This window comes from Engraulis encrasicolus, chromosome 19 (assembly GCF_034702125.1).
Source record: "Engraulis encrasicolus isolate BLACKSEA-1 chromosome 19, IST_EnEncr_1.0, whole genome shotgun sequence".
Taxonomy (NCBI): Eukaryota; Metazoa; Chordata; class Actinopteri; order Clupeiformes; family Engraulidae; genus Engraulis; species Engraulis encrasicolus.
In genome coordinates this window covers 50,612,007-50,635,610 of record NC_085875.1, presented here as the reverse complement: position 1 = coordinate 50,635,610, position 23,604 = coordinate 50,612,007, and the positions used below count along the sequence as shown (strand labels likewise).

Here is a 23,604-nt window from a genome sequence, read left to right as displayed (position 1 = left end):
GTGTAAAAATAAGGCTGCACATATTACTCAGCTATTGACTGCTATATTGTCACCTTTAGAATCTTCATTCATACACACACACACATGCAGCCTTGTAGAACTTTAGACCTCTGCTGTCACCTGGGCAACCATGGCCTAATATGCTGCTATGGCCACTCAATACAGTAAGTGGCAGTGGCCTACTGGGTAGGGTGTTGGTCTGTCAGAGGGTTGCAGGTTCGAATCCCACCCTTACCTCTCCCTACCCACCCATTGCTGAAAGGCACCTGAAGCATCTCCATACACGCACACACACACACACACACACACACACACACACACACACACACACACACACACACACACACACACACACACACACACACACACACACACACACACACACACACACACACACACACACACACACACACACCTCTCTCTCTCTCTCTCTCTCTCTCTCTCTCTCTCTCTCACACACACACACACACACACACACACACACACACACACACACACACACACACACACACACACACTCAGACCTCTATCTCTTTCCCTCGTGTTTCTCTGTGTGTACTGTATACAACAGCTCTGTGTGTGTGTGCATAAGCCACAAGCATACTAATAGCATTGTCTCTCCGGAAAGTCTTCTTCTTCTTCTTCTTCTTCTTCTTCTTCTTCTTATTATTATTATTATTGATTTATTTTCTTCCAGATATAAAGTTTTTTTGTGATTTTATGTGTGAATAGAATATGGCTTGATTGAAAAAAGTTGATACTCATGATCCTAAATTCATAAACTCAAAGTTGCAAGTTGGGTTATAAATATCACACAGGCTTTATGCAGCCCTATTTGTGTATAGGTATCCTAGGTATCTTTGTGCTTCAGGGATATTCTGAAAAAATGAAGTTGAATGATATCCCAGGTTTTATTTACAATAACTTGCAACAATAAATGATGTTTCATTGCAACTTGGAGGGCATTTCCACCCTTTATCTTAAAAAAAACCTGAATTTTGCTGTCCATGGGCTAAAAGTGTGTTTATGACATAGTATGTCTTTAATCCTGTAACCAAATACTTAGCTCACCAGCTCCTCCTCTTAATGCTGAATCCATGCATACATCATATGTTAAATTTGGTTAAACTAATAAAAAGTTATAGCAGTTTATATATTTTAGAGCGGCCCCGCAGGCCATTTTGTTATCTGCGTGTTTGACACTCGAACTCAAATTTTTCTATAGACCCTAAACTTCAACTTGGAAGTGAAAACCAAACTTTAACACCAATTTGAAATGACTGAGAAAAACTGCACACGCCTACGATCCCATGCAACCAAAGATACAAGGATTTAATTTCATAGAATTACTACAATTAAAACATGCAGTGGAATTATAGTTGTCCACATACAGGCCTACTGTCCATTGGTCTGTGTGTGTGTGTGTGTGTGTGTGTGTGTGTGTGTGTGTGTGTGTGTGTGTGTGTGTGTGTGTGTGTGTGTGTGTGTGTGTGTGTCTGTGTGTGTGTGTGTGTGTGTGTGTGTGTGTGTGTGTGTGTGTGTGTGTGTGTGTGTGTGTGCGCGCGCGTGCATGTGCGTGTGCGTGTCTGTGTGTGTGTGTGTGCAGCAATTCAGTTCTAAATGGAGGAGGATATGTAATGGTATTGCGGCCGCCTCACCACCTCACGTAGCCCCTAATGCATGCCGTAGGCCTACCTCCTGTGGCACGCTGTAATAGACATTGAAAGTTAACTACTATAGTACTACACTACTATGACAGTGCACGGGGCCTTTAGTAATACATTTCGACTTGGTCATTGCCATTCTGGTATCAGCTCATTTATAATGCCGTGTCTTAAGGGGTTAAGTAGAGGGTGCTGCCACCTATTGGGGGTCTGGGAACTGGTGGAGGACGTGGAGTCATCACTACGGGCTGTCTGATGGCAGACTGACACAAACAAACAAACAAAAAAAGATGTATGTAACTGAAAACGATAAAGAAAAAACAGACACAATATCAGTCTACTGGTGATGTGTGCTGTAGTTCCTCCCCTTCATGCCCCCCTGAAAAGTAAAGTCTCAGCTGCACTGACAACATGCAAAGCCTGACAGTGATATCTTTGCCATGATCTAACTGAGTTATTTATTTTATTTTATTTTATTTTATTTTATTTTATTTTATTTTATTTTATTTTATTTTATGGTAGTATAGGTGCAAAATTGACTTCTTTTAACTCTGGAATCCTTTTATTGAATACAATATTACATATTGTATATGTCTGTGTATTCTTGTTTCAGCCCATTGACCCCCCTGTACAGTAGTGCACTATATTACCTGAATATATTGGATATGTCCAATAGGCTGTTTTACTTTCATTTACACTAAAACCATACAAAACATAACTTCCCAGAAGGATATAAGAATGCTACCAAACCAGGGAACTAAGCTACAGTATAATTTAGTGCTGAATATTATTCAACTAACCACTGGAATGGTTCCAAAATATACAGCAATGCAATATAACCAGTTTCAATATACGACTTGACTGTGGTGGCTGGGACACTTTCATTCATTCATTCAAGAAAGAAAGAAAGAAAGAAAGAAAATCATGACATCGCTAGAGTAGGCTGTCTTATGTCCGTCTATTGGCCAATGAATTGAGTCCAATCCTACCGTGTGACATAACAACATCCAGGCCACACCTTGCCCTACAGGTGAGACTGGTGTAAAAAGTTTCCTCCTGGCCTAGCACACAAAGAGACATTGGCGTTGCTCACAGAAAAACATTCAAATTCACTGGAAGACAAAAGTTATAGGTAAGAAAATGTATTTCTGATTATTCCATAAGATAACCATCTTGTCTTCTATGTATATCTATCTTTTTAATAGAATGTGATACTTCAGTAGAATAGGCCTAATGGGTAGCCTACATCAGAATATGTGTGAGTGGGCTCAAAAAGCATGTTCGCTGACTTTGTCGTTATACCTTTTAAATAATACCAGTAATAAGATAAAAAAGAACATATCTGTGCTGTACCAGCTTTCTTCTTTAGATGTTTATGCAGTGTTCAGTTCTATTTGCACAGACACAGAAGTGTCAAACACTGAAGTGCAGAGTACATTTTGTTTTGTTCTCAAATTATTGGTCTTCAGCAATAAATGAACTTCCCTAGTTATTAAGCAGGGTTCCTGATCAGCCATTAGCCAAGGGCATTTTTATAAAAACGTTCCTGGATATACTGGTTCATGACAGACTCAGTGTGTTCTTCCACGTTGGCATACTCGAAGACATGTGTTGTCTGCTTTATGGTTGATTACAGCATCCAACTCACTAATATTCTGTATTATTTTTATTAGGCACACTCTGGCATTTTGGCTGTGGACTCATTATGGATGAACACCATCTGACAATATGTAAGTTTTTGTGTTGTAGAAACATGAAATAAAGTAGGCTAGTTTGTTTATTTCCATAATTACATTAAAAAATTGAACATTATATTATAGAATTACAGCCCACATATTCAACTATTTCAAGTATTTACACATTTCTTTATCTTAATATTTCCAGCGTCCAGCTAAAACAAAACAAAAAGAATATTTTGATTTCAAATATCTTCTCAGTTTTTGCTGAAAAAAAAAAGTTTCAAATCAATCGAAATATGTATACTTTCCAAATAATGTGTCTTTGTTCAATAATTGGTTAGGAATCTTGGCCTTAATCACGGCAATGCATTGTGCACCAAACACTTATGATGAACATTGTGAAGGGATAGCCAGAGAATTGGAAACTGTGTTTGTGTGGATTAAATAGAACAAGCTGGTCTTGAATATATCTGAAACTAGGGGTATTTTATTTGAGTCTACTTATGTTTGCAATCATTATAGAGGTTTATGAGATCATGAAATATACACGTAGGCCTACATGTATCTGTTGTCTAACTCTGGCACCCCAACGATTGACCCAAGTGAAAACCATATTGACCATATTGAGAATACTTAATGTGTACAAATTATGTAGAGGTTTAACATTCCTATGTGGCTGAGCTGACTTGAAATGGACCCAGAAGACATGGGCAACTGTTCCCTGATTACAGATGTCAACATGTCTTTCTTTGAATTCAATTGATTTATATGTTTTCTTCTGACTATTCACCATGAAATGTAAGAATCGGATGTTTTGAAAATTATAGTATTTTGTTGCTATTCACAGTTTACCGAGTGTCCCAACTTCAACGGAGGTGGCGTTTGTAGGAAACAAATCTCTATGACCTATGACCTCTAATGTTCACTTAACATAAATAAATTGAACATTTACTGCTCGTTTCATATCTTGCTCATCTCTAGTTGCTGTAAAAACACCTCAAGTAAATACGGTAGCCTACTCATTTTATTACAATTTCATAATTGTTTTGTGCTCTCTTCAAAAGGTATTGGAGGCAGTAAGCGGTCCAGTTTGACATTCAGCGATCAAGTTGGTGATGAAAATCCTGCGAAGAAACCTAAGGCAGACAACCAGTCCAAGGAGGAACCAACACTGAAGGCTACTACAGAGAACCAGCAACTGGCACAGTCTGTATCAGACAACCAGCCCGAGACTACAGCGACACCAAAAAATGCTGCAGCCAATAAGCTCAAGACAGCAGCCAACAAGTTCAAGAAAGCAGAAGCGCTGGCGACTGCAGCAGCCAATGAGCTCAAGAAGGCAGAAGCATTGGAGACGGCAGCAGCCAACAAGCACAAAGACGCAGCAACACCGATGACCGTAGCAGCCAAAACGATTCAGGAAGCCGTAGCATTGATGACAGCAGCAGCCAGCAAGCTGAAGGAGGCCGCTGCACTGAAGACTACAGGAGTCAACAAGCCCAAGGAGGAAACAGACAGCGAGTGCGAAGATGAAGGACCAAAGGCTGCAACGCCGGACAATAATATCAAAAACGCAAGAACACTACAGGCTGCAGTAGACAAGAGAGCAAAAACACTGGAGGCAGCAGCAGACAAAGATCTCAATAAAGCAAAAGCTCTACAGACGACAGCCGACAAACAGCTCAAGAAAGCAAAGGATCTGGAGAATGCAGCTGAGAAAGAGTTGAAGAAAGCTAAAGAGTTGGCGACTACAGCAGCCAAGAATCGCAAGGAGGCAGCAGCACTGAAGACTGCAGCATCCAACGAGGCAGCGGCGCTGAAGAAGGCAGCAGCCAAAGAGCTCAAGAAAGCTGAGGCACTGAAGGCTGCAGCCCAAAGGCTCCAGAAGGCAACATCTTTTGATGGTAGCAGTCAAAAAAACACCAGTGGAACATTCTATTAGTTTTTCACTACCGTAGTGCTATGCTACTTCAATATTACACAGAGTCTATAGAAATGCCATTCTGCTAACAGCAAATTTATAACAAGGACCACATCTTAATAGTTTAGTCTTAAAAAAAATCTAAAAAAGGAAATTGCAAGGGGGTAAACTGTTCCTATTGTTGTAGCCTCTTACTGCAGATGGGGTCGCCGGCGGGCCTATTCACTATTTGCTGAAAATACTAAACTACATCATGACAACATTTCTATGATGACAGTACCAAGAGCCTTAAGTAACAGATTATGACATAGCCATTACAATTTTGGTGACAGTAAAGTTATAACATTGGCTCTGCGCTAAGGGGTTAATAAAGAGAGTTTTTTTCAAACCATCTTAGCCTCATCTTATTGTGTATTTGGTAGGCCTACTCCTGCATGTTGTTTGTTTCTATAACATGAGGGGTTACATCCCATTGGACCGACAGCCCATTAGTCCGACCACACATGTAGGCCTGCTATGTCCAAACCTAAACAAATTCCTAACCCTAACCGTCATTAAAGGCATGTTCTGTCAGTATACAATTATTTTAGAGGCATAATTTTGTTAAGATAACTGAAAAGTTAAAACTATGCCCAACCCTAACCCTAACCGTCATTACAGGCATATAGCTTGTAGCCTGCTAGCCCAGTAGCCTGAACGTTATGCTCGTCTATGGCTTATTGTATGACTTATGGGCTGTCGGACTAATGGGCTGTCTGATCAATGGGCAGACCCCAACATATGGTGAGGGGTGTGAATACTCAGGCTCCGTGCTCGTAATGACGGAACACCTTCTGCCTTATGAAAATGAACCATGGTTTTACTACCGTTTATAGCTATTCATGAAATTACACTTAGCTGATTTTTTTTGTTTTTGTTTAATCCAATGCGCCTATTGGTGACAGTCCTTGGAGCAATATGGGGTTAGGTGCCTTGCTCAAGGGCAATTCAGCTATGGATGGAGGTGTGGGGAGAGGTAAGGGTGGGATTTGAACCTGCAACTCTTTGATTATTCAGTCCAACTCCCTAACCATTACACCACGGCTGCCCACAAGTAGTTATTCATGGTTATGAGTAGTTATTCAAGTTACAAGTAGTTACTCAAGCTAAGTGGACATTGGTTAGCTTGATTTTTACAGTGTTAGTTTTTTGTTTGCATGCAATTTCTGGTTCTTCACACACATCTCACCCATTTCCCAACTCCCAATGTCACTGAACTGTAAACACAAATTCCTTCTTTACACTCACATTTCAGTTTTAAAACATACTCTTTTCATGACACTACACACAATTCTCTGCCGTCGTTCTTCCTCTTCTCCTTTGGCCCCCACCGTATTGTAGTCTGGTAAAGCAGGGTTCAGCAGTGTCGGAAGAGTGGGGACAGTAGTACAGAGGCGGCGCCCCATCAACAGCTCCGCTGGGCTATATCCGTTCTGCAGGGGGGTTGCTCTGTAGGCCAGTAATGCGAGGTACGGGTCTGACGCTTTAGTTAACAGGCTTTTCACAGTTTGTACAGCTCGTTCGGCCTCCCCATTGCTCTGAGGAAAATTGGGGCTGCTTGTGGTGTGCACAAAGCCATACTTGACTGCAAACTCTTTAAAGTAGCTGCCTGAAAAGTGGGGCCCATTGTCACTTTTAAAGAATTCACAGATTCCATGGCGGACAAACATGGATTTCAGGTGTAGCACCACATCCAGAATTTTGAGATAAGACATTCATTTTTCAGGGGTAGTGAGGGGTTTTGCCCGTTGTGTGTGAGTTTTTGGACTTGTGTGTAGAGTTTTGAGAATTCAAGACATGATTCCAGAAATTGTGTAAGCAATCGAGAAAAAATGTAACTCATCAGCTATCTCGCTTTTACTGTAACACACATTATGTACTGCACTGATGCCAGTCATCAATCACGTGCATGTAGTGTGGCAGTCACACCAAAAGAGGGCGCAAGACTACAACAGAAGAGGATGTGTACCAAGCACAGTAGGATATGTCCTTTTTCACCGGAGTGCCAAACTCATGCTGGACCCAAATGTTATGTTACGCTATGAGGGCCGGACAGCAGCATGATATGCCGTGCTGTTAAGTGCCGTGTACATCCCACACGTACTGTATGTAACCAAGGTACAAGCAGTTTAACGTGCCACATGCTTAGCATTACTACAAGTGAAACATGCTGTGAAATTGTGAGCACTGTAGGACAATAGAATGTTACAATGAGGGGGAGCGCTGTAAGGACAACAGAATGTTACTTCATGAGGGTGAATACTATGATATGGTGTATGCAGTCAGGGCCGGTTCTAGTCAATTTGGTGCCCTAGATGAGCACCGATCTTTCCTCTTTGTGCAATTTGACATTGGCATCTGTAAACATGGTGTCATACATCTGATCAAGCACAGCTGATCTCATGCCATGTAAATGTGAGCACCTTTTAAAAATGATTAATGCTTTATTTTGCTTAATATTGTAATTCTGTGGGCCTTGGTGCCCCCTTGTCGACCGCCTAGTCTGCCTATGCTTAGCGCAAGCCCTGTATGCAGTATAGTCGAATGTGCTTTGTGCAACCAAGAATACAAGGACATTTATTTCATTTGCATAGAATTACTTAAAGTTAAACATACCGTGATATTAGAGTTGCCCGTCTAAACTGTGCATATGCGTGTGTGTGTGTGTGTGTGTGTGTGTGTGTGTGTGTGTGTGTGTGTGTGTGTGTGTGTGTGTGTGTGTGTGTGTGTGTGTGTGTGTGTGTGTGTGTGTGTGTGTGTGTGTGTGTGTGTGTGTGTGTGTGTTCATTCATAAATGCAGCAATCACACAAATCACTGTGAAAGTATGTTCTCTCTCTCTCTCTCTCTCTCTCTCTCTCTCTCTCTCTCTCTCTCTCTCTCTCTCTCTCTCTCTCAGGAGGAATGTATGAAATTTAGCATTGCCCTTGCAAACGTCACACACTCGTTGCCAGCTGTGAGGCAGCTGTCTTTATCAGCCATGTCAGATAAACAGCCCAAACCTCCATCCATAAGGCCATTTGAGTGGCATGTACCAGCTGTTTGCAATGTATTGTATCATTCATAATTGCACGCTCACATTTCAATGTGGTGAATGGGACGCTACATATGCCACTTATTCATTCTCTCTCTCTCCCTCTCTCTCTCTCTCTCTCTCTCTCTCTCTCTCTCTCTCTCTCTCTCTCTCTCTCTCTCTCTCGCTCTCTCTCTCTCTCTCTCTCACACACACACACACACACACACACACACACACACACACACACACACACGTCACTTGCACTGATTGCGAAATGAGAGGTGTTGTGTTTGCAGCTGGTTGCATAGAGAGCATGTTTATTAACCTCACTTTAAAACACACTCACACACACACACACACGCACGCACGCACGCACGCACGCACGCACACAATCACAGGAAAAGGGCATGGTGGCAGGGAGAGAGAGGGAGAGAGAAAGAGAGGACAGGTATTTTTAAACATGCACTACACTAAACTAATTGTTCTTGTTAATACCAGTACCCTCAAATGACTTCTGTCTTCCTTTTTCCTGAATGAAAATGACACACTCAAAAAAATGTCGTTTAAAAAACTCAGTCACTCACAAAAACGTCATTTACTGACTCCCACAGTCACACACAGTGATGACTGCTGACAATTTGTAACAGTTTTTAGTAGATAGTCATCCAATGTCACGATATGTCAAATAATAGTGATTGAGTGTTACCTCCTTTGCAGGTTCGAACCCTGAGTGGCAAACTAGTGCAGAGCTGACCTCTGTTACACTGGTGCTGTGGCCCGGATGGGAGGGAGGGTGAGCACAACGGTTGCCAACTAGCAGAGTTTGACGGTAGAACATTTGTAAACCTCTCTCCTGACGCCTCATACAGAGTTCGATTTTGTAAACCTCCCTCCTGAAGCCTCATACAGAGTTTGACGGTAGAACAATTGTAAACCTCCCTCCTAAAGCCTCATACAGAGTTCGATTTTGTAAACCTCCCTCCTGAAGCCTCATACAGAGTTTGATGGTAGAACAGTGGTGTAGTCTACGTAGAACGCGGGTATACGGAGTATACCGACTTCTAAATTTCAGGGATTTCAGTATACCCACTTAAAATTGATTGATCCATTGTTTTGAATAGCACAAATATATACAGTAAACCCACTTCAGAAAATGCTCAACTATACATTATACCCACCATAAAAAGTAGACTACATCACTGTGGTAGAACATTTGTAAACCTCCCTCCTGAAGCCTCGTACAAATCTGCTGGCAACTGAGCAAGCAGCCAGTCTGTTTAACTCACTTGTCACATTACATTAGGCTACATTTCACTTAGTGATGCTTTTATCCAAAGCGGCTGAGATGGTACTCGAGGGCTGTGGCAAGTTGCCAGGAAAAGTATAGCAAAACAAAATGTACAATTGAATAAATGTGCTCAAAAAAGTACAAAATGATAAGGTCAACAATATTCCAATTACTTAAGAGCCATGTTATCATAGTCTACTGCAACTATTGTTATTATTTTATATATACCCAGTGGGACTCACAGATCTAGACTATGGTTGTAATAGGTGGCGCACCAACAAAATAGTGTGGTATGACACATGTAAAACGGGCCTTGGAATCTACTGGTATGTGTCATGCACTGTAAATCAATGCGAGCCAGTTAAAAATAAAAAGGAAGTTGCCCTGCTGACTAAATGAACTCAACTTGAGAATTAACTCAGCTCAAGGCTTTCTCAAGTTGAGTTGACTTAAGGCAACAGGGCCACTTACTTTTTTAGGTTTAAGTGGCTGCAGTGTTTTACAGTGTAGTTAAGTTTGGGACCCCCTGCAATAGATGACATTGATTACTATAGAGGGCATTATTAGTATCTGGATAAATATGATATGGGTATTCAAATAAACGTCACTGAGGGTCCGTTTTTCAAATTCCTCTCAATGAAGGGGCCGAACATGGAATGCGTAACCGTCCAAGGTGAGGGTGAACAAGCGGATAACTTTCCAGACAGAACAGATATTCGCTTCTCTATTTCTTAGTATAGCCTTGTAATGGTCTACCATGGGACTATTTAAGATAAGGTATCACTCTCATGTGCATAGGAGAAATATCCCTAACCTGAAGTGTTACGTACGGACACTGATAGCGCACATATTTGTTTTCATTTTGGTCTGACCGCATCTGGCCCCAGGGCCGCCATTTGGATAGCCCTGAATACGGAGTAGAGGACATGGTTTGGTGAACAGGTTGCTGATGTCTTTGCAAGAGCTCACTTGAAAAACAGGCAACAGCCCGGATGTGAAATAGAACTAAATAAAAGTAGACATCCAAAGCTGTGCATCCTTTCATGGCCAGAGAGGAGAAAATCTTTTGGTCAATATAGGTGTGTGTGTGTGTGTGTGTGTGTGTGTGTGTGTGTGTGTGTGTGTGTGTGTGTGTGTGTGTGTGTGTGTGTGTGTGTGTGTGTGTGTGTGTGTGTGTGTGTGCGTGCGCGCGCGCGTGTGTGTGTGTGTGTGCGTGCGTGCGTGCGTGCGTGCGTGCGTGTGTGTGTGTGTGTGTGTGCATACACTGAGCCCTGCTGCCATTGAAATTAGATTTATTTAATTAATTAATTAATTCATTAATTAGTGTAGGGCTGCGTGAGAGAGACCTTATTGATGGGCTAATGCTCATTTGGACAAGGTAAACTGTTGTTTAAACAACGGGAAAATAAAAACAAAATGTGCATTTGTGTGCATTTACAAAGCTGCATTCAAAGCGTATAGGCCTAATACTGTAGGTTGCTGTTTATAACAAATAGAGACATTTTACAAGGACAAAGAAGGAACTGCATCTGCCGAGGTCCACACCAGTAATTTGAAACTGCTATCAGGGCTTTGGTTAAATAATCCGGCAGTAAATATTGTGCCCACAGCCTGTCTAGTGTGTGCTTATCTGAAGGAGGGCCATAAAACACTGGAAATACTTTAAGCGCAGCAAGACAACCGCATCTGGACTCGGGTAGCCTACATCATTTAGCATGAACCCTGATGCCTCTGCGTCACCCCAGAGAGCAATGAGGTAGTGATGAATCGAAAACGTTCCTCGTTTCCACCAGACATGTAGGCACACGTAATCTGCGCTGAGATCAGTGCCTCGGCGCGCGGAATTACCTGAAGGTTGGGAGTTCATTACGGGCTCTCGCAGAAAAGAAAGCAAATGCGGTCTGAGGAGGGCGCGAAATAAAGGCACCTTCGATGAAAGATTTATGGGTCTGTGATAAATTACGTTTAGTTGTGAGGCTTTAAGCATTAGAGGTGGTCTATGATGAATGCGTAATGGAGAAGACAGGGGAGAGAGGACAGAGGGGGAAACATGGAAGGGAATTGTTCACATGGGTAGGCCTAACATTTAAATCAATGTGAGTAACTCATACAGAATAGGCCCATTGATCCATTTAGCTGACCCTCAAAGTTTGAATTACTCGTTGCTTTGATACCAGACCTAAACGTAAACATGTAGGCTACTCTAGCTTGTGATGTAGACTTTTTTTTAACAAGAAACCAACAAACCAAAATCAAATGGAAGGGTGTAAAAGTTGCGATGTTCGACTGTTGAGTCATCCCATTTTTCAGTCAGTAGGTCTAACAAAAGTCAGCAAACGATTCTAAAGTTGATCTGTCTGCTGCTCGATTTGAAATCTGAAGACTAGCGGGCGTGTCGACCGGTCCATGTCGTGACGTTGCTGCATCATTCCTCGTTGCCCTCCAGCAGCTCATTCACAGCACGCCTGGTCCACGCGTCCATCCACCCTCTGCGATTCCTCAAGACGCGGGAGAGACATTAGGCTCGTGCGCACTTAATCCTGGACGCGGCTCGTGTTCTTTATAGCGTGGAGTTGTCCCAAGACCTGGAACTATATAGCAGGAGCGCACACAATGCCAGACCATGTGCTCTGAAGTAAGACGTTTTTCTGTCGCAAAGTTAGCCAAAGTCAACTCAGCCAGCCAGCACAAAGGGAGTCTAGAAGTGCTCAGTTCAGTGCTCTTTTTGCCACACCACCAGAGGATTTGAAATGACAGAAGCGCCGTGACTGAATTCCCCATTCTGAAGACACACAAGACAAACGCACAACTTAACCGGACACGGACAGATCCATATGGACGGGGAGAATGCCACCCCCGGACACGTACAGATCCAGGACGGGGAGAATGACACCTGTCACAGGAGACACGACGTGGAGCCCGGCAGCCCGCTCATCAGCGCGGTCATGTTCGCCGCGGGAGTCCTCGGCAACGTCGTAGCCCTGGTGCTCCTGGAGGTCCGGCGGAGGAAGGAGAAGAGCAGGCAGCGGCTCTCGCTGTTCCGCCTGCTGGTGACCACGCTGGTCATCACGGACCTCGCCGGGACATGCCTGGTCAGCCCTCTGGTGCTGACCTCCTACTCCATGAACACCTCCATGATTGGCATGGGCGACAACAGCGTCGTCTGTAACTATTTCGGCTTCACCATGACTTTTTTCAGCTTGGCAACTCTATCCATACTGTTGGCGATGGCTCTGGAGAGGTGCCTTTCCATCGGCTATCCTTACCTGTACGGGCGGTACATCAGCAAGCGTTGTGGGTACCTCACGCTGCCTGTAATATACCTGCTGTGCTTTCTGTTTTGCCTAATGCCTTTTTTTGGCTTCGGGAAGTACGTCCAGTACTGTCCCGGGACCTGGTGCTTTATTGACATGAATCCGCGGGGCGTGGAGGACCGCGTGTACTCGGAGGTCTACGCGACCGTCATGCTCGTGATTGTAGTGACTATAGTGGCCTGCAACGGCTTTGTGGTCTACCACTTGGTGTTGATGTACCGGCGGAGAAGCCGAATGAACGGTGGGTCCATTACCACGCGGAGCAAAAAGGACCGGCGGTACTTCTCCATGGCTGAGGAGTTCGAGCATCTCAGCCTCTTGGTGTTCATGACGGTCATATTCGTCATCTGTTCACTTCCGTTGATGGTAAGATATTTAGCCTATTATTATATAGGCCTTCTGATGAACTTGTTTACTAATTTAATGTTGTAAACTCTTGGGGAAACTCTTTTGAGCAGGCTATGGGAAGACAATTTGCATGCTGATATGTTTCCTCGAGTTTCGAACTTCCATTTTATGAATGGAGGGAATTAATTACTCTCATTAACTGTTGTGGGGAAAGGTTGTCACATGGGCTTCTCTCAATCAGATGCAATAAGCCGAGTAGTTAAGTGTGATTGTACAGTACTGTAGGGGTAGGCAAATATTTTGTTTTACACCCTGTGGTGCGCTCATTAGTGGCTATTCCACTTCACTATTTACGTTACACAGTAAAACACCCTCAAGTGTTAATAAAACTCTAAGAGAGTACACTGAGGCTAAATACATTCTGCATGTCGTTGAATCGTCTCTCAGTGCAGTGCTGACTGCATTTGTACTGTACACCCCAGATTTGTATTTTACCATTTTCAATGTAAACAAATACAGCACAGTATCTGAGAGCCAAGTCACAGAGGACTCTCAAGCTACAACATTGTCTCTCACTCTGCACTTGCTTTTTAGGAAAGCTGAAGGAAATTGCTTTTCCTAGACAAGAAAATGCATTCACTGACCCAGAGACAGAACCATTACTCCTTCTAAGATACTGACACAGAGACAGACACATTTCTCTTTCTAAGACACTGACCCAGAGACAGAAACATTACTCCTTCTAAGGACAGTGATTTTGCCAGCGCTGCCCTTCTAGTGACACGTCTGTGTCCTGGTTGTATACCAACCTGATTGTCCCTGTTGTCAATGGTGTGTCCTGGTCTATAAAATATTTTTTTCCATACACCAAATGGCACCATTGGTTACAAAACAAAGGATCGATTGGATTATGAAAGTCTTCTTTGTTTGTCTGTTTGTTTTATGCCAGAAGTGGCAAATTTACCTGTGACAGGGGGCAACTCTACTTGTGGAAGATGGTTTGTCTCAGTTCCTTTTAAGTTACATTTGTTTATATTTTTCCAGACATTTTTGACAGTTCTTTGTGACAGTTAATGAAATGCTTGAATGTAGGGTTCAAAAGGGGAACATAACATATTAATTAGTTTCTTAGCTTTGCCACAGCCTGAGGCTTCCTGTCCGGTAATGCCTGATGCATGCAAATACTGTTCATTACAATAAGCCATTAACTCACAATCACACTAGCCCATTGCATATGCTAATAGGACAGAGATTATGCAAATATTAATATCAAAATATATTGCATGAAGAACCTAATGAAACTCATATCTGTTAATGCCGAGGAAACCAATTACACACAGTGCTGCACAAGGCAGATAGGCCTACCCGCTGCTCAAGAGCTAATGCAAGACTTACAGAGTACTCTGAGACCAAATACAACATGGAAGTTGTTAAATTGACTCTCTAAGTGTCGATTTACCACAGATGTTTTTCTACTGTGTAAACATAATAAGCTTTAGAGCAAGTGGTGCTTGAACATTTGTGGAGAACAGAAACGGAGGTAGACAGAGAGGCATTTGAAGTTCCCTACAGTAAAAAAATACTAGTGTAAAAATACTTTTAATTTTAAAGACTTGAAATTAACTCTGTTTCCCGCTCAAAAATAATGCTCATTTTACTTTTTGGTCAGTGTAACATTTTCAGATTTCATCAGTGAACTCCTTTTAATACGTATTATATTACAGTATATTTACTATGTGTAGCCTACCACTTGAGTAAATATTAAGAGCTGTAGAGTTGAAGTTACTCTGGCCACCTGCAGAATTTGACTCCCCATAATGTTTTATTCCAGCAAGACACAGCCGCCGTTATGAACTAGCTGTTACTAACCTTTAAGAGTGTGGGTTTTTGAGCATTCTATAAAAAGAATGCGTTCTCTAACAATGCAAGATTCTACAATTTCATATTGTTTTGTATGACGCCCAGAATTCTATAGAACTTTCACTGCCCGAATATTCCCGTCACACCGGTGTGACGGTACACTCTTAAAGGCTAAAATTTCAATGACCAAGTCGTAATGTATTACGCCTAAAGGTCCTGTGTACTGTCATAGTGGTGTAGTACTAAGGTAGTAAAGGTATTTCAGTGACTATCCCAGTCCACTAGTGGAACTGTGCGTATTATGGTGCTACTTACTTTGAACTATGACATCCCCTTTTTCACAGTGCAACCAGTTACTGTATGACATAACCGAAAAGTGAAATGTCACCCGATGTGCATCTAACTTCAAAAGTGGTGTATGGTTGGCCTCCTTCCTTCCTTCCTTCTCATCAGAGATAACCCTGTGCCCTTTTAAGGAGCAAGCATATTATATATAGACTGGAGTGAGGGAGTGGTGATGTAACGAAACACAGGTTTGTGTCGTAAAGGCCCCTGTACGGTAGATAAAAGTGTTTCCTCGAAGAAGAGGGACAGCCAATGTATGGTGTTTGGGGAAGGAAACGAAGACAATGCAGAAGTGCAGTGGAGTGGAGAAAAGTGGGGAGTAAAAGGGGCTCCCTGGGTGGGTGTCCGTCCGCAGCACTCGTGCCTTTGGTGGGGGGGCTAGCAGCAGGCACTGCTGGACTGGCCATATGGCATACATGGCATTTGCTCGGTGGACTGTTGATGATTTTGGCCCTGCCCTTCCCCTAGTTCCACTCAGTTCCACTGAGCCCAATTACCACAGAATGTTGATGTGCACTTTATAATACCTAATGATCCATCAAGCCACCCTTGCAAAGTATTTCAGAATTCAGGCACGCTGGTTCAGACAGCATCGTTGCGTCCAGGGCTCTAAATTAACACACGCCAACACGCCAAACACGGGTGAAAATTCATTTTGGCTAGTAGAAAAAAATACCTACCCGCCAATTTGGCTAGTAGCGCCGGAGTACAGTAAATTATGAACGGTAAACCGCTGCTCTGACGAACGTTAGACGGAGAGATTTCCTACATTACCCATGGACACTAGCGTCACGACGTAGCCTCCCACCGTGGGCTTTCCCGTGCAGGGAGCGGCAACTCCATGCTGTTGCTTGCGCGCGCCAGGATTGAAAACATTTCAGACGACCAGCCTTCTGTCAGCTACGCTGCGCTCACACTATTCTGACAGGCAGCTCTCCTCCTAAGCTCTCGTCGCTTTCGCTACAACCTTTTTTAACGTCACTACTGCTATTATTACTATATGAACCTTGCTGTAACCGTTTCAATGACAGGACTAACGCAGATTATGCATAGAGCTACTTCTGTTCTGTAGGCTATGTTTTGTGCGAGTGATGAATATGTTGCGGGGGTTAGAGCAAGGTTCTGTGTGTTGGTGAATGCTAGTAGTAATTGTAACCGTAATAATAGTGACGTTAAAAAATGAGTGGTTGTGGAACGAAATAGCGACAAGGGCAGAGGAGGAGAGCTGACTGTCAGAGTAGTGTGACCGTAGCTGTCAGTTCAGTTGTCTTCTGAAATGTTCCGAGTCCTGGCGCAACTAAGTTGGAAAGCCCACGCAATCGGAAAGAAAAAAAAGCAGCCAACGACGTAGCTGTGGAAGTAACAAAGGAAGCGAAGATTCCCGAGATATTATTTACTTTTAGTTAAACTAGGCTTCTTGTCATTTTGTTGCGCTCCTCCTCTCTCCTCTCCTTTTCCTTTCATCTCTTCTCCTTCCTTGGGGTGTGCGTCGTATGTGAGGTTTTGAAGTGTTTGGCTGTGTGCTTGGTTACTGTAGGCCTATGTTAAAGGTCTGTTATGTGAGTGGCTTGTGTGATGTGATTCAGCTGTTTCCAGAGGAATTTAACAAAAACTAATCAAATTGATTAGGCCTAAGTAATGAAAGTAAAAAATAAAGCAGAAGTTAAAAAATAATGAAAAAATATATAATATAATATGATATGCTTATTATGTAGGCATATAGTATCCTATGCAGGCCTATAGTGTATCTGTGTTGTAGAAATAGTTGAACAAAATGACCATAATTTAAACAAATAACTAGCCTAATGCATAGTCTATTTTGGCGAGATTAAACAAAAATGGCTAGTTGAACTTCTGTTTGGCTGGTAAGAAAAAAAAATCCACTAGCCAAATTGGCTGGTAGTGGAAAAAGTTAATTTAGAGCCCTGATTGCGTCCCTTTATCGTTTTAGTGGCCGCGTCTTGCCTGAAAATGCCCAGCCTGACTTTTTTTTACTCCAGTTCAGCCCCGGCAGCAGGGCTTACATGAAACACATCACACTGGACACTCCGAGCTGTGCAAGAGCTTTGAACACAACCAGACAAACAATCCTGCTGCAAGCATTGATGAGGAAAAACACAGAGGAGGAAGGAAGAGAGAGTGGCCCCATAAGTCACCGCAGAGCAGGGGTGAGTTTCTCAAAAGAGAAGTTGTTAGCCTGTTAGCAACTTCGGTAGTTGCCAATGGGAAAATGCATTGAAAACAACGAAGTAGCTAATTTAGTAAGCGACTTTGGTTTTGAGAAAGTCACCGCAGAGCAGAGCAGAGCAGAGCGGCGCAGCGTCACCCAACTCAACAACACATGTGTTTACAGTCCTCAGGAATCAAGGCTCTTACTGGTGTCGCAACAACACACACACACACACACACACACACACACACACACACACACACACACACACACACACACACACACACACACACACACACACACACACACACACACACACACACACACTCACTCTCTCTGTCACACTCACACACACACAAAAACACACTCCCTCGATCTCTCTCTTTCTCTCTCTCTCTCACACACACACACAGATACTTACACACAAAAACACACACTCTCTCTCTCTCTCTCTCTCTCTCTCTCTCTCTCTCTCTCTCTCTCTCACTCACTCACTCACTCACTCACTCACTCACTCACTCACTCACTCACTCACTCACTCACTCACTCACACACACACACACACACACACACAGTGTCAGAATTAGGGCCAAAACAGAGACAGTCATTTGTTAGAGCTGAGCCGCAACATCAGGAATGAAAACAGAAAGAAGTCTGTAAACAACAAGGCCATGCTCCCAGTAAAAGTTTTTAATAATGATGTAAGATCAATGGCGGGCATGAAAAATGGAATGATTGAGACATTTGAAAGTCTGCCTCGGAAACTCCCATTGTTATTTTGACACAGTGCTCTACAGCACACAGTGCTCACTGCACACAACAAACTTTTATTTATTGTGTCACCCGTGCAAGGGGGCAGCCCCAAATGGCGACCCAAGGGAGCAGTTCGGCGGGACAGCACCATGTTCAGGGTACCTCAGTCAAGGAGGAGGATGGGGGAGAGCACTGGTTAATCACTCCTCCCGCCAACCTGGCCGGTTGGGAATCGAACCGTCAACCTTTGGGCTGCAAGTCTGTTGCCCTAACCACTTACCAATGACTACACTAGTTTTAATGGACACTGGTATTGTGGACTTGTGACAAACATGTCCTATTCAGGCCTACACAGAGAACAGTACAGGGCTAAAACAGGGGCAGAGGACGTGAATGGGGGACACTGTGGCACAGCATGCCGTAGTGGCCTATATGAAGTATCGTCTGTTACTAGATGCATTGTTTGGTTCCTGAAATACACACTATTGAAATACACATGGACTTCACCCGGGGTTCCTAAACTCGGGGTCGGGGTCCTTAGGGGGGGTTGGTGCAGGTACTACATAGGGGTCGCGGACAGAAGGGACTTTGCATAAAAAGGGTTTCAATAAGGAATTGGTACAAATTTCATGAAAGTGATACAGGTGCCGGTTTGAGTTGGGAGTACTTGATCAAGGATGAAGGTTCAGAAAACACCACACCCTGATTACTATTAGGCCATTTTTTCTTTTATTTCCATGCTGTTTTCTGAACTTTTATTCTTCAGGGAATTTGTACATTTTTAGAGATAGAATTGACTCTTGAACCTTTAATCAAACCCTGAATTTGTATGCTCTTGCATTTTGTTGTGTAATGTTGTGTGGTTATCGTCAGCTATGATGTTCATCTTTCTTAGGCGACCTGCCTAACAAAAACTCATATTCGATCAAAAACAGTGTTACACACACACAAGCACACACACACACACACAAGCACACACACACACACAAGCACACACACACACACATACACACACCACTGACGTACTGCAGTCACACACATGATCATAAAAATGGTGTCCCAGTCACATCCTTGAGATATTGATACTGATCAATTTTCTATAATGTTCCGGTACATCAGTGAGTAGCCCAAAGCTGAGCAGATGATGTCAATAAATTCTCATATACGACAGCGAGCTACAGAAAATAGCGCACAGCCAACCGATGGATGATGATCACATGAACACATGACACTGCATAGGCATAGCTTCAGGTTAGGAATGGACTACAAACACATACAAACAAACAGTCACACATAACCTCCTTTCATCGCTGAAAAGCGCCTTAGCAATATTGTGAGGTTATACATTAACTGGAAAGTAATAAAACATGAACTCCGGTGGAATTCAAATTTGCACATACTCTGACTCTGTCTCTCTCTCTCACACACGCACGCACACATACACAAACACGCGCACACGCACACCGACACACACACACACACACACACACACACACACACACACACACACACACACACACACACACTATTCAGAACATAGTCATGCAAATGGTCCTTCAAATGGAGGAGACTGCGACACACCCATACACATACAGTAAACTGTACTGTACACAGTCAGAAAAACGTTAACCACAAAGTAGATATTTAACTCATTTTGACCAGGAGACACTCATGTGCTGTTTTACCTTTCACACCGGCTGTGCAGGGTTTTTTTTACCCTTAACGCTGTGAGTGACGTTCATTAGTTTACAGCAATGCAGGCATTTTGTAAGTATTTGGCCAATTTTATATTGTCTGATGGCCTGAAATACACATTGGGGAGGTAAAAGGGTGTGTGTGCGGTGTCCTTAGACTAACAAAATCTTTCCTGGTTGGTTTAAATGCATACAGAAAAAAACATCCAAGCCTTTTTGACAGCGTAGTTCTTCTCTGTTGGAGACTGGGGGGAAAAACTCACGGTAACGACTATAGTGACAGTAGCGATATCGAGAACATTGATTTAGATTTGATTGGAAATGAGGGTGAAGTTGAGAAAGAGATACATGCTGGTCCCATTGTTAGAGGTCAGTGGATGGGAGCAATGTTTGAAGCAGGAAAACTTGCCATAGTTTGTTGGCTTCCATGATGAACAAGTGTTTAGGTTTTACAAGTGTAAACCTTCTCTCTCATGCAAAGATACAGAACAAAGGGAAGCCAGGTGTCAAAAAAGATCATGAGGTCTGATGAAAGGCATGCTGCCCGAAACACATACTAAGAGAAACGGGAGCTTGGTTTCGCAGAATTTTTTCATTACCTTCGCCAAGACAAAGTTGGCGAAGGTTATGTTGTGATCGCTGTGTATTTATTTATTTATTTATTTATTTATTTATTTATTTATTTGTGAATATGTTTGTTTGTTTGTTTGTTTGTTTGTTTGTACTTCGTATAACTCAGTCAGAACTGAGCCGATTTTTATGAAATTTGGTGGGATGATTGGTCATGAACCAAGGAACAATCGATTAGTTTTTGGGAGTGATTGGGTCAAAGGTCAAAGGTCAAGGTCAAAATGTTTGTTTGTACTTCGTATAACTCAGACAGAACTGAGCCGATTTTTATGAAATTTAGTGGGATGATTGGTCATGACCCAAGGAACAATCGATTACTTTTTGGGAGTGATTGGGTCAAAGGTCAAGCTCAAGGTCACGAAAAGGTCGGAAACATAAATTAAGCCGATTTTTATGACATTTAGTGGGATGATTGGTCATGACCCAAGGAACAATCGATTACTTTTTGGGAGTGATTGGGTCAAAGGTCAAGGGTCAAGGTCAAGGTCACGAAAAGGTCAAAAACGTAAATTAAACCAATTTTTATGAAATTTACTGGGATGATTGGTCATGACCCAAGGAACAATCGATTAGTTTTTGGGAGTGATTGGGTCAAAGGTCAAGGTCAAGGTCACGAAAAGGTCAAAAACGTAAATTGAGCCGATTTTCATGAAATTTACTGGGATGATTGGTCATGACCCAAGGAACAATCGATTACTTTTTGGGAGAGATTGGGTCAAAGGTCAAGGTCAAGGTCACGAAAAGGTCAAAAACGTTTTTCTTTGCCAAGCACTATATGCCAGAACAACGTGTGCATGCTGAATTGAATAAGAGGCCAAGACTGGGCCAAAAATGTAATATTACGATATTCCGGTCCGATTTCAATGAAACTAACACCAAAATTTGGAGAATGTTATGCCCCACACTCTGAAGATGGCCATAAAAAAATAAGTGGCGTAGGCGAAGGTTTGCGCTCTACCGAGTGCCCATTCTAGTTTTTTTATGTTTCAATAAGCATACCTGAATGAAGTGTTAGCACACACCACCACCCCCCCCCCACACACACACACACACACACACACACACACACACTCTCTCTCTCTCTCTCTCTCTCTCTCTCTCTCTCTCTCTATCTCTCTCTCTCTCTATCTCTCTCTCTCTCCAATACAAAGGCCAAAGCTATCTTTTTTTAAATTGTATCTCGTATTGTATCTCTACTTGCTATAGAAATTAAGGTTTAAATAAGTGTTGACAATTTTGTTTAATTTTTTACACATAGGCATGTCACATAGGCATGAACTGGCCTTTTTATCAGGCACCTTCAGGTCAGAATGGGTTAAAATAATCTGACGTGAGGATTTCTTTTCTGCTACTGTACATCATCACATTGCACACTTAATTTCATTCAGTTTTCCTGTCCAATCTTTTGTCTAAATTGTAACCACAATGTTTATTTCATTTTAATGTTTCCCGAAGGGAGAAATAAGCAGTACTGTGGCTTGGTGAGCAATTAGAATGTTCCCTTTTTCTGCTATGCTACTGCTAATACAAGGGCGGCTATCACTGCCAAGCTTGCAATAGTAGCAATAGATCAAAGCAAACTGGCTGGTGATTATTGTGTATTAGCAATTTATCTCTTCAATTTGACATTCAATCTGCACGTTAATTAAAGGTGTAGGATACCCTTTGGTTAACCTTAAACCTGGGACCAATCTTATAAGCATCAGCGCTGTCAGCACAGGGCCAATTCCACACACACACACACACGCACACACACACGCACACACAAACGCACACACAGCTCAGGTCAATAGCCTTCGTGCCTACAGAGACAAATGATGGTGTTTTTGTGATCGAAAGAAATCGGTATGCCATAGTGCCTGGCCCAGCCCTCATCCTTAATGGAGCAGTACTTATCTTCTGTTGAGGGTGAGGCAACATGGTAGACCTGGAGATGGACAGAGATACACACACAGGCACGCACGCAGACACGCACACACACACACACACACGCACACGCACACACACACACACTTTCAGTACATGCACACACACACACACACACACACACACACACACACACACACACACACACACACACTTTCAGTACACACACACGCGTACACACACATAACATACTACATACACAAGGTATTGCTCCCTGTGGACCTCTTTGGGTCAACTACTTTGTACGTTATAAAATAATAATTCCACTTGGGCTAAATTGCAGTTTAATGCACCCAGTGAGGCACCTTACACATTTGAGAGGTATTCTTTTAATTGGTATTGAACCACTGCCTTTCAACAGATTGACAGACACCATACTTTTTTGATGTCATTGAAATCAGAGCAGTCTCACCGCTCCTGAGAGACAGCTGACTTAGGGTTCTTTCTAATATGTGGACTCCCATGCTCCCTTGCTCACTTGCCTGCTTATGGCCTCGTGATGACGTCACCAATGACAGAGGTTTAATTCAATATCTTGCAAAAGCGCAAATCTAATGTCATTTTCTCATTTGCAATCAGGAAAGTGAATGAGGAACAGTCTCCCAAAATCTGTTGTGGCTAGGCTGATGGCGGGGAAACTTCATTGTTTTCTCCACAGACGCGGGGCATCAGCAAAACACAAGGCCACAAGCATACGCCAAAGAGTGTATATTGGACAGCCCTCTTGGATATTTGCAGGCTGTGGCCAAGCGTCTAAAATAGAGTCGGAGAAACGTCTCCACAGACCTGTCCTAGGTCCTCTCAGCTGTCTCTCATCATGTCGAAAACAAACAGGAAAACTGAGTGCTTCTGGGTCGTCACCTTTTTTCCTTGGTGCTCAGTGTACCGTAGGGGCTCTTAAACTTGGTCCAGGTGGAGAAAACCTTAGCACTCAAGGTTACAATATTTTACTTATAAGT

At 42.8% G+C, this 23,604-nt stretch overlaps 2 protein-coding genes across 2 annotated transcripts in view; both read left to right on the top strand.

The window, feature by feature from the left end:
* The first annotated feature begins 2,720 nt into the window (after nucleotides 1-2,720).
* LOC134434787 (tol-Pal system protein TolA-like) lies at nucleotides 2,721-5,611 on the top strand. Its single transcript, XM_063183404.1, has 3 exons — nucleotides 2,721-2,796; nucleotides 3,338-3,394; nucleotides 4,408-5,611. Exons 2-3 carry the CDS (start codon nucleotides 3,370-3,372, stop codon nucleotides 5,283-5,285), a joined length of 903 nt encoding a protein of 300 aa, XP_063039474.1. The 5' UTR covers nucleotides 2,721-2,796; nucleotides 3,338-3,369; the 3' UTR covers nucleotides 5,286-5,611.
* A 6,346-nt stretch (nucleotides 5,612-11,957) lies between these two features.
* Nucleotides 11,958-23,604, top strand: part of ptger2a (prostaglandin E receptor 2a (subtype EP2)) — a 24,313-nt gene continuing 12,666 nt past the window's right edge. The window contains exon 1 of the mRNA XM_063184649.1: nucleotides 11,958-13,285. Coding sequence (XP_063040719.1) covers nucleotides 12,440-13,285 — 846 coding nt within the window. The 5' untranslated portion in view covers nucleotides 11,958-12,439. The remainder of the gene's footprint in view (nucleotides 13,286-23,604) is intronic.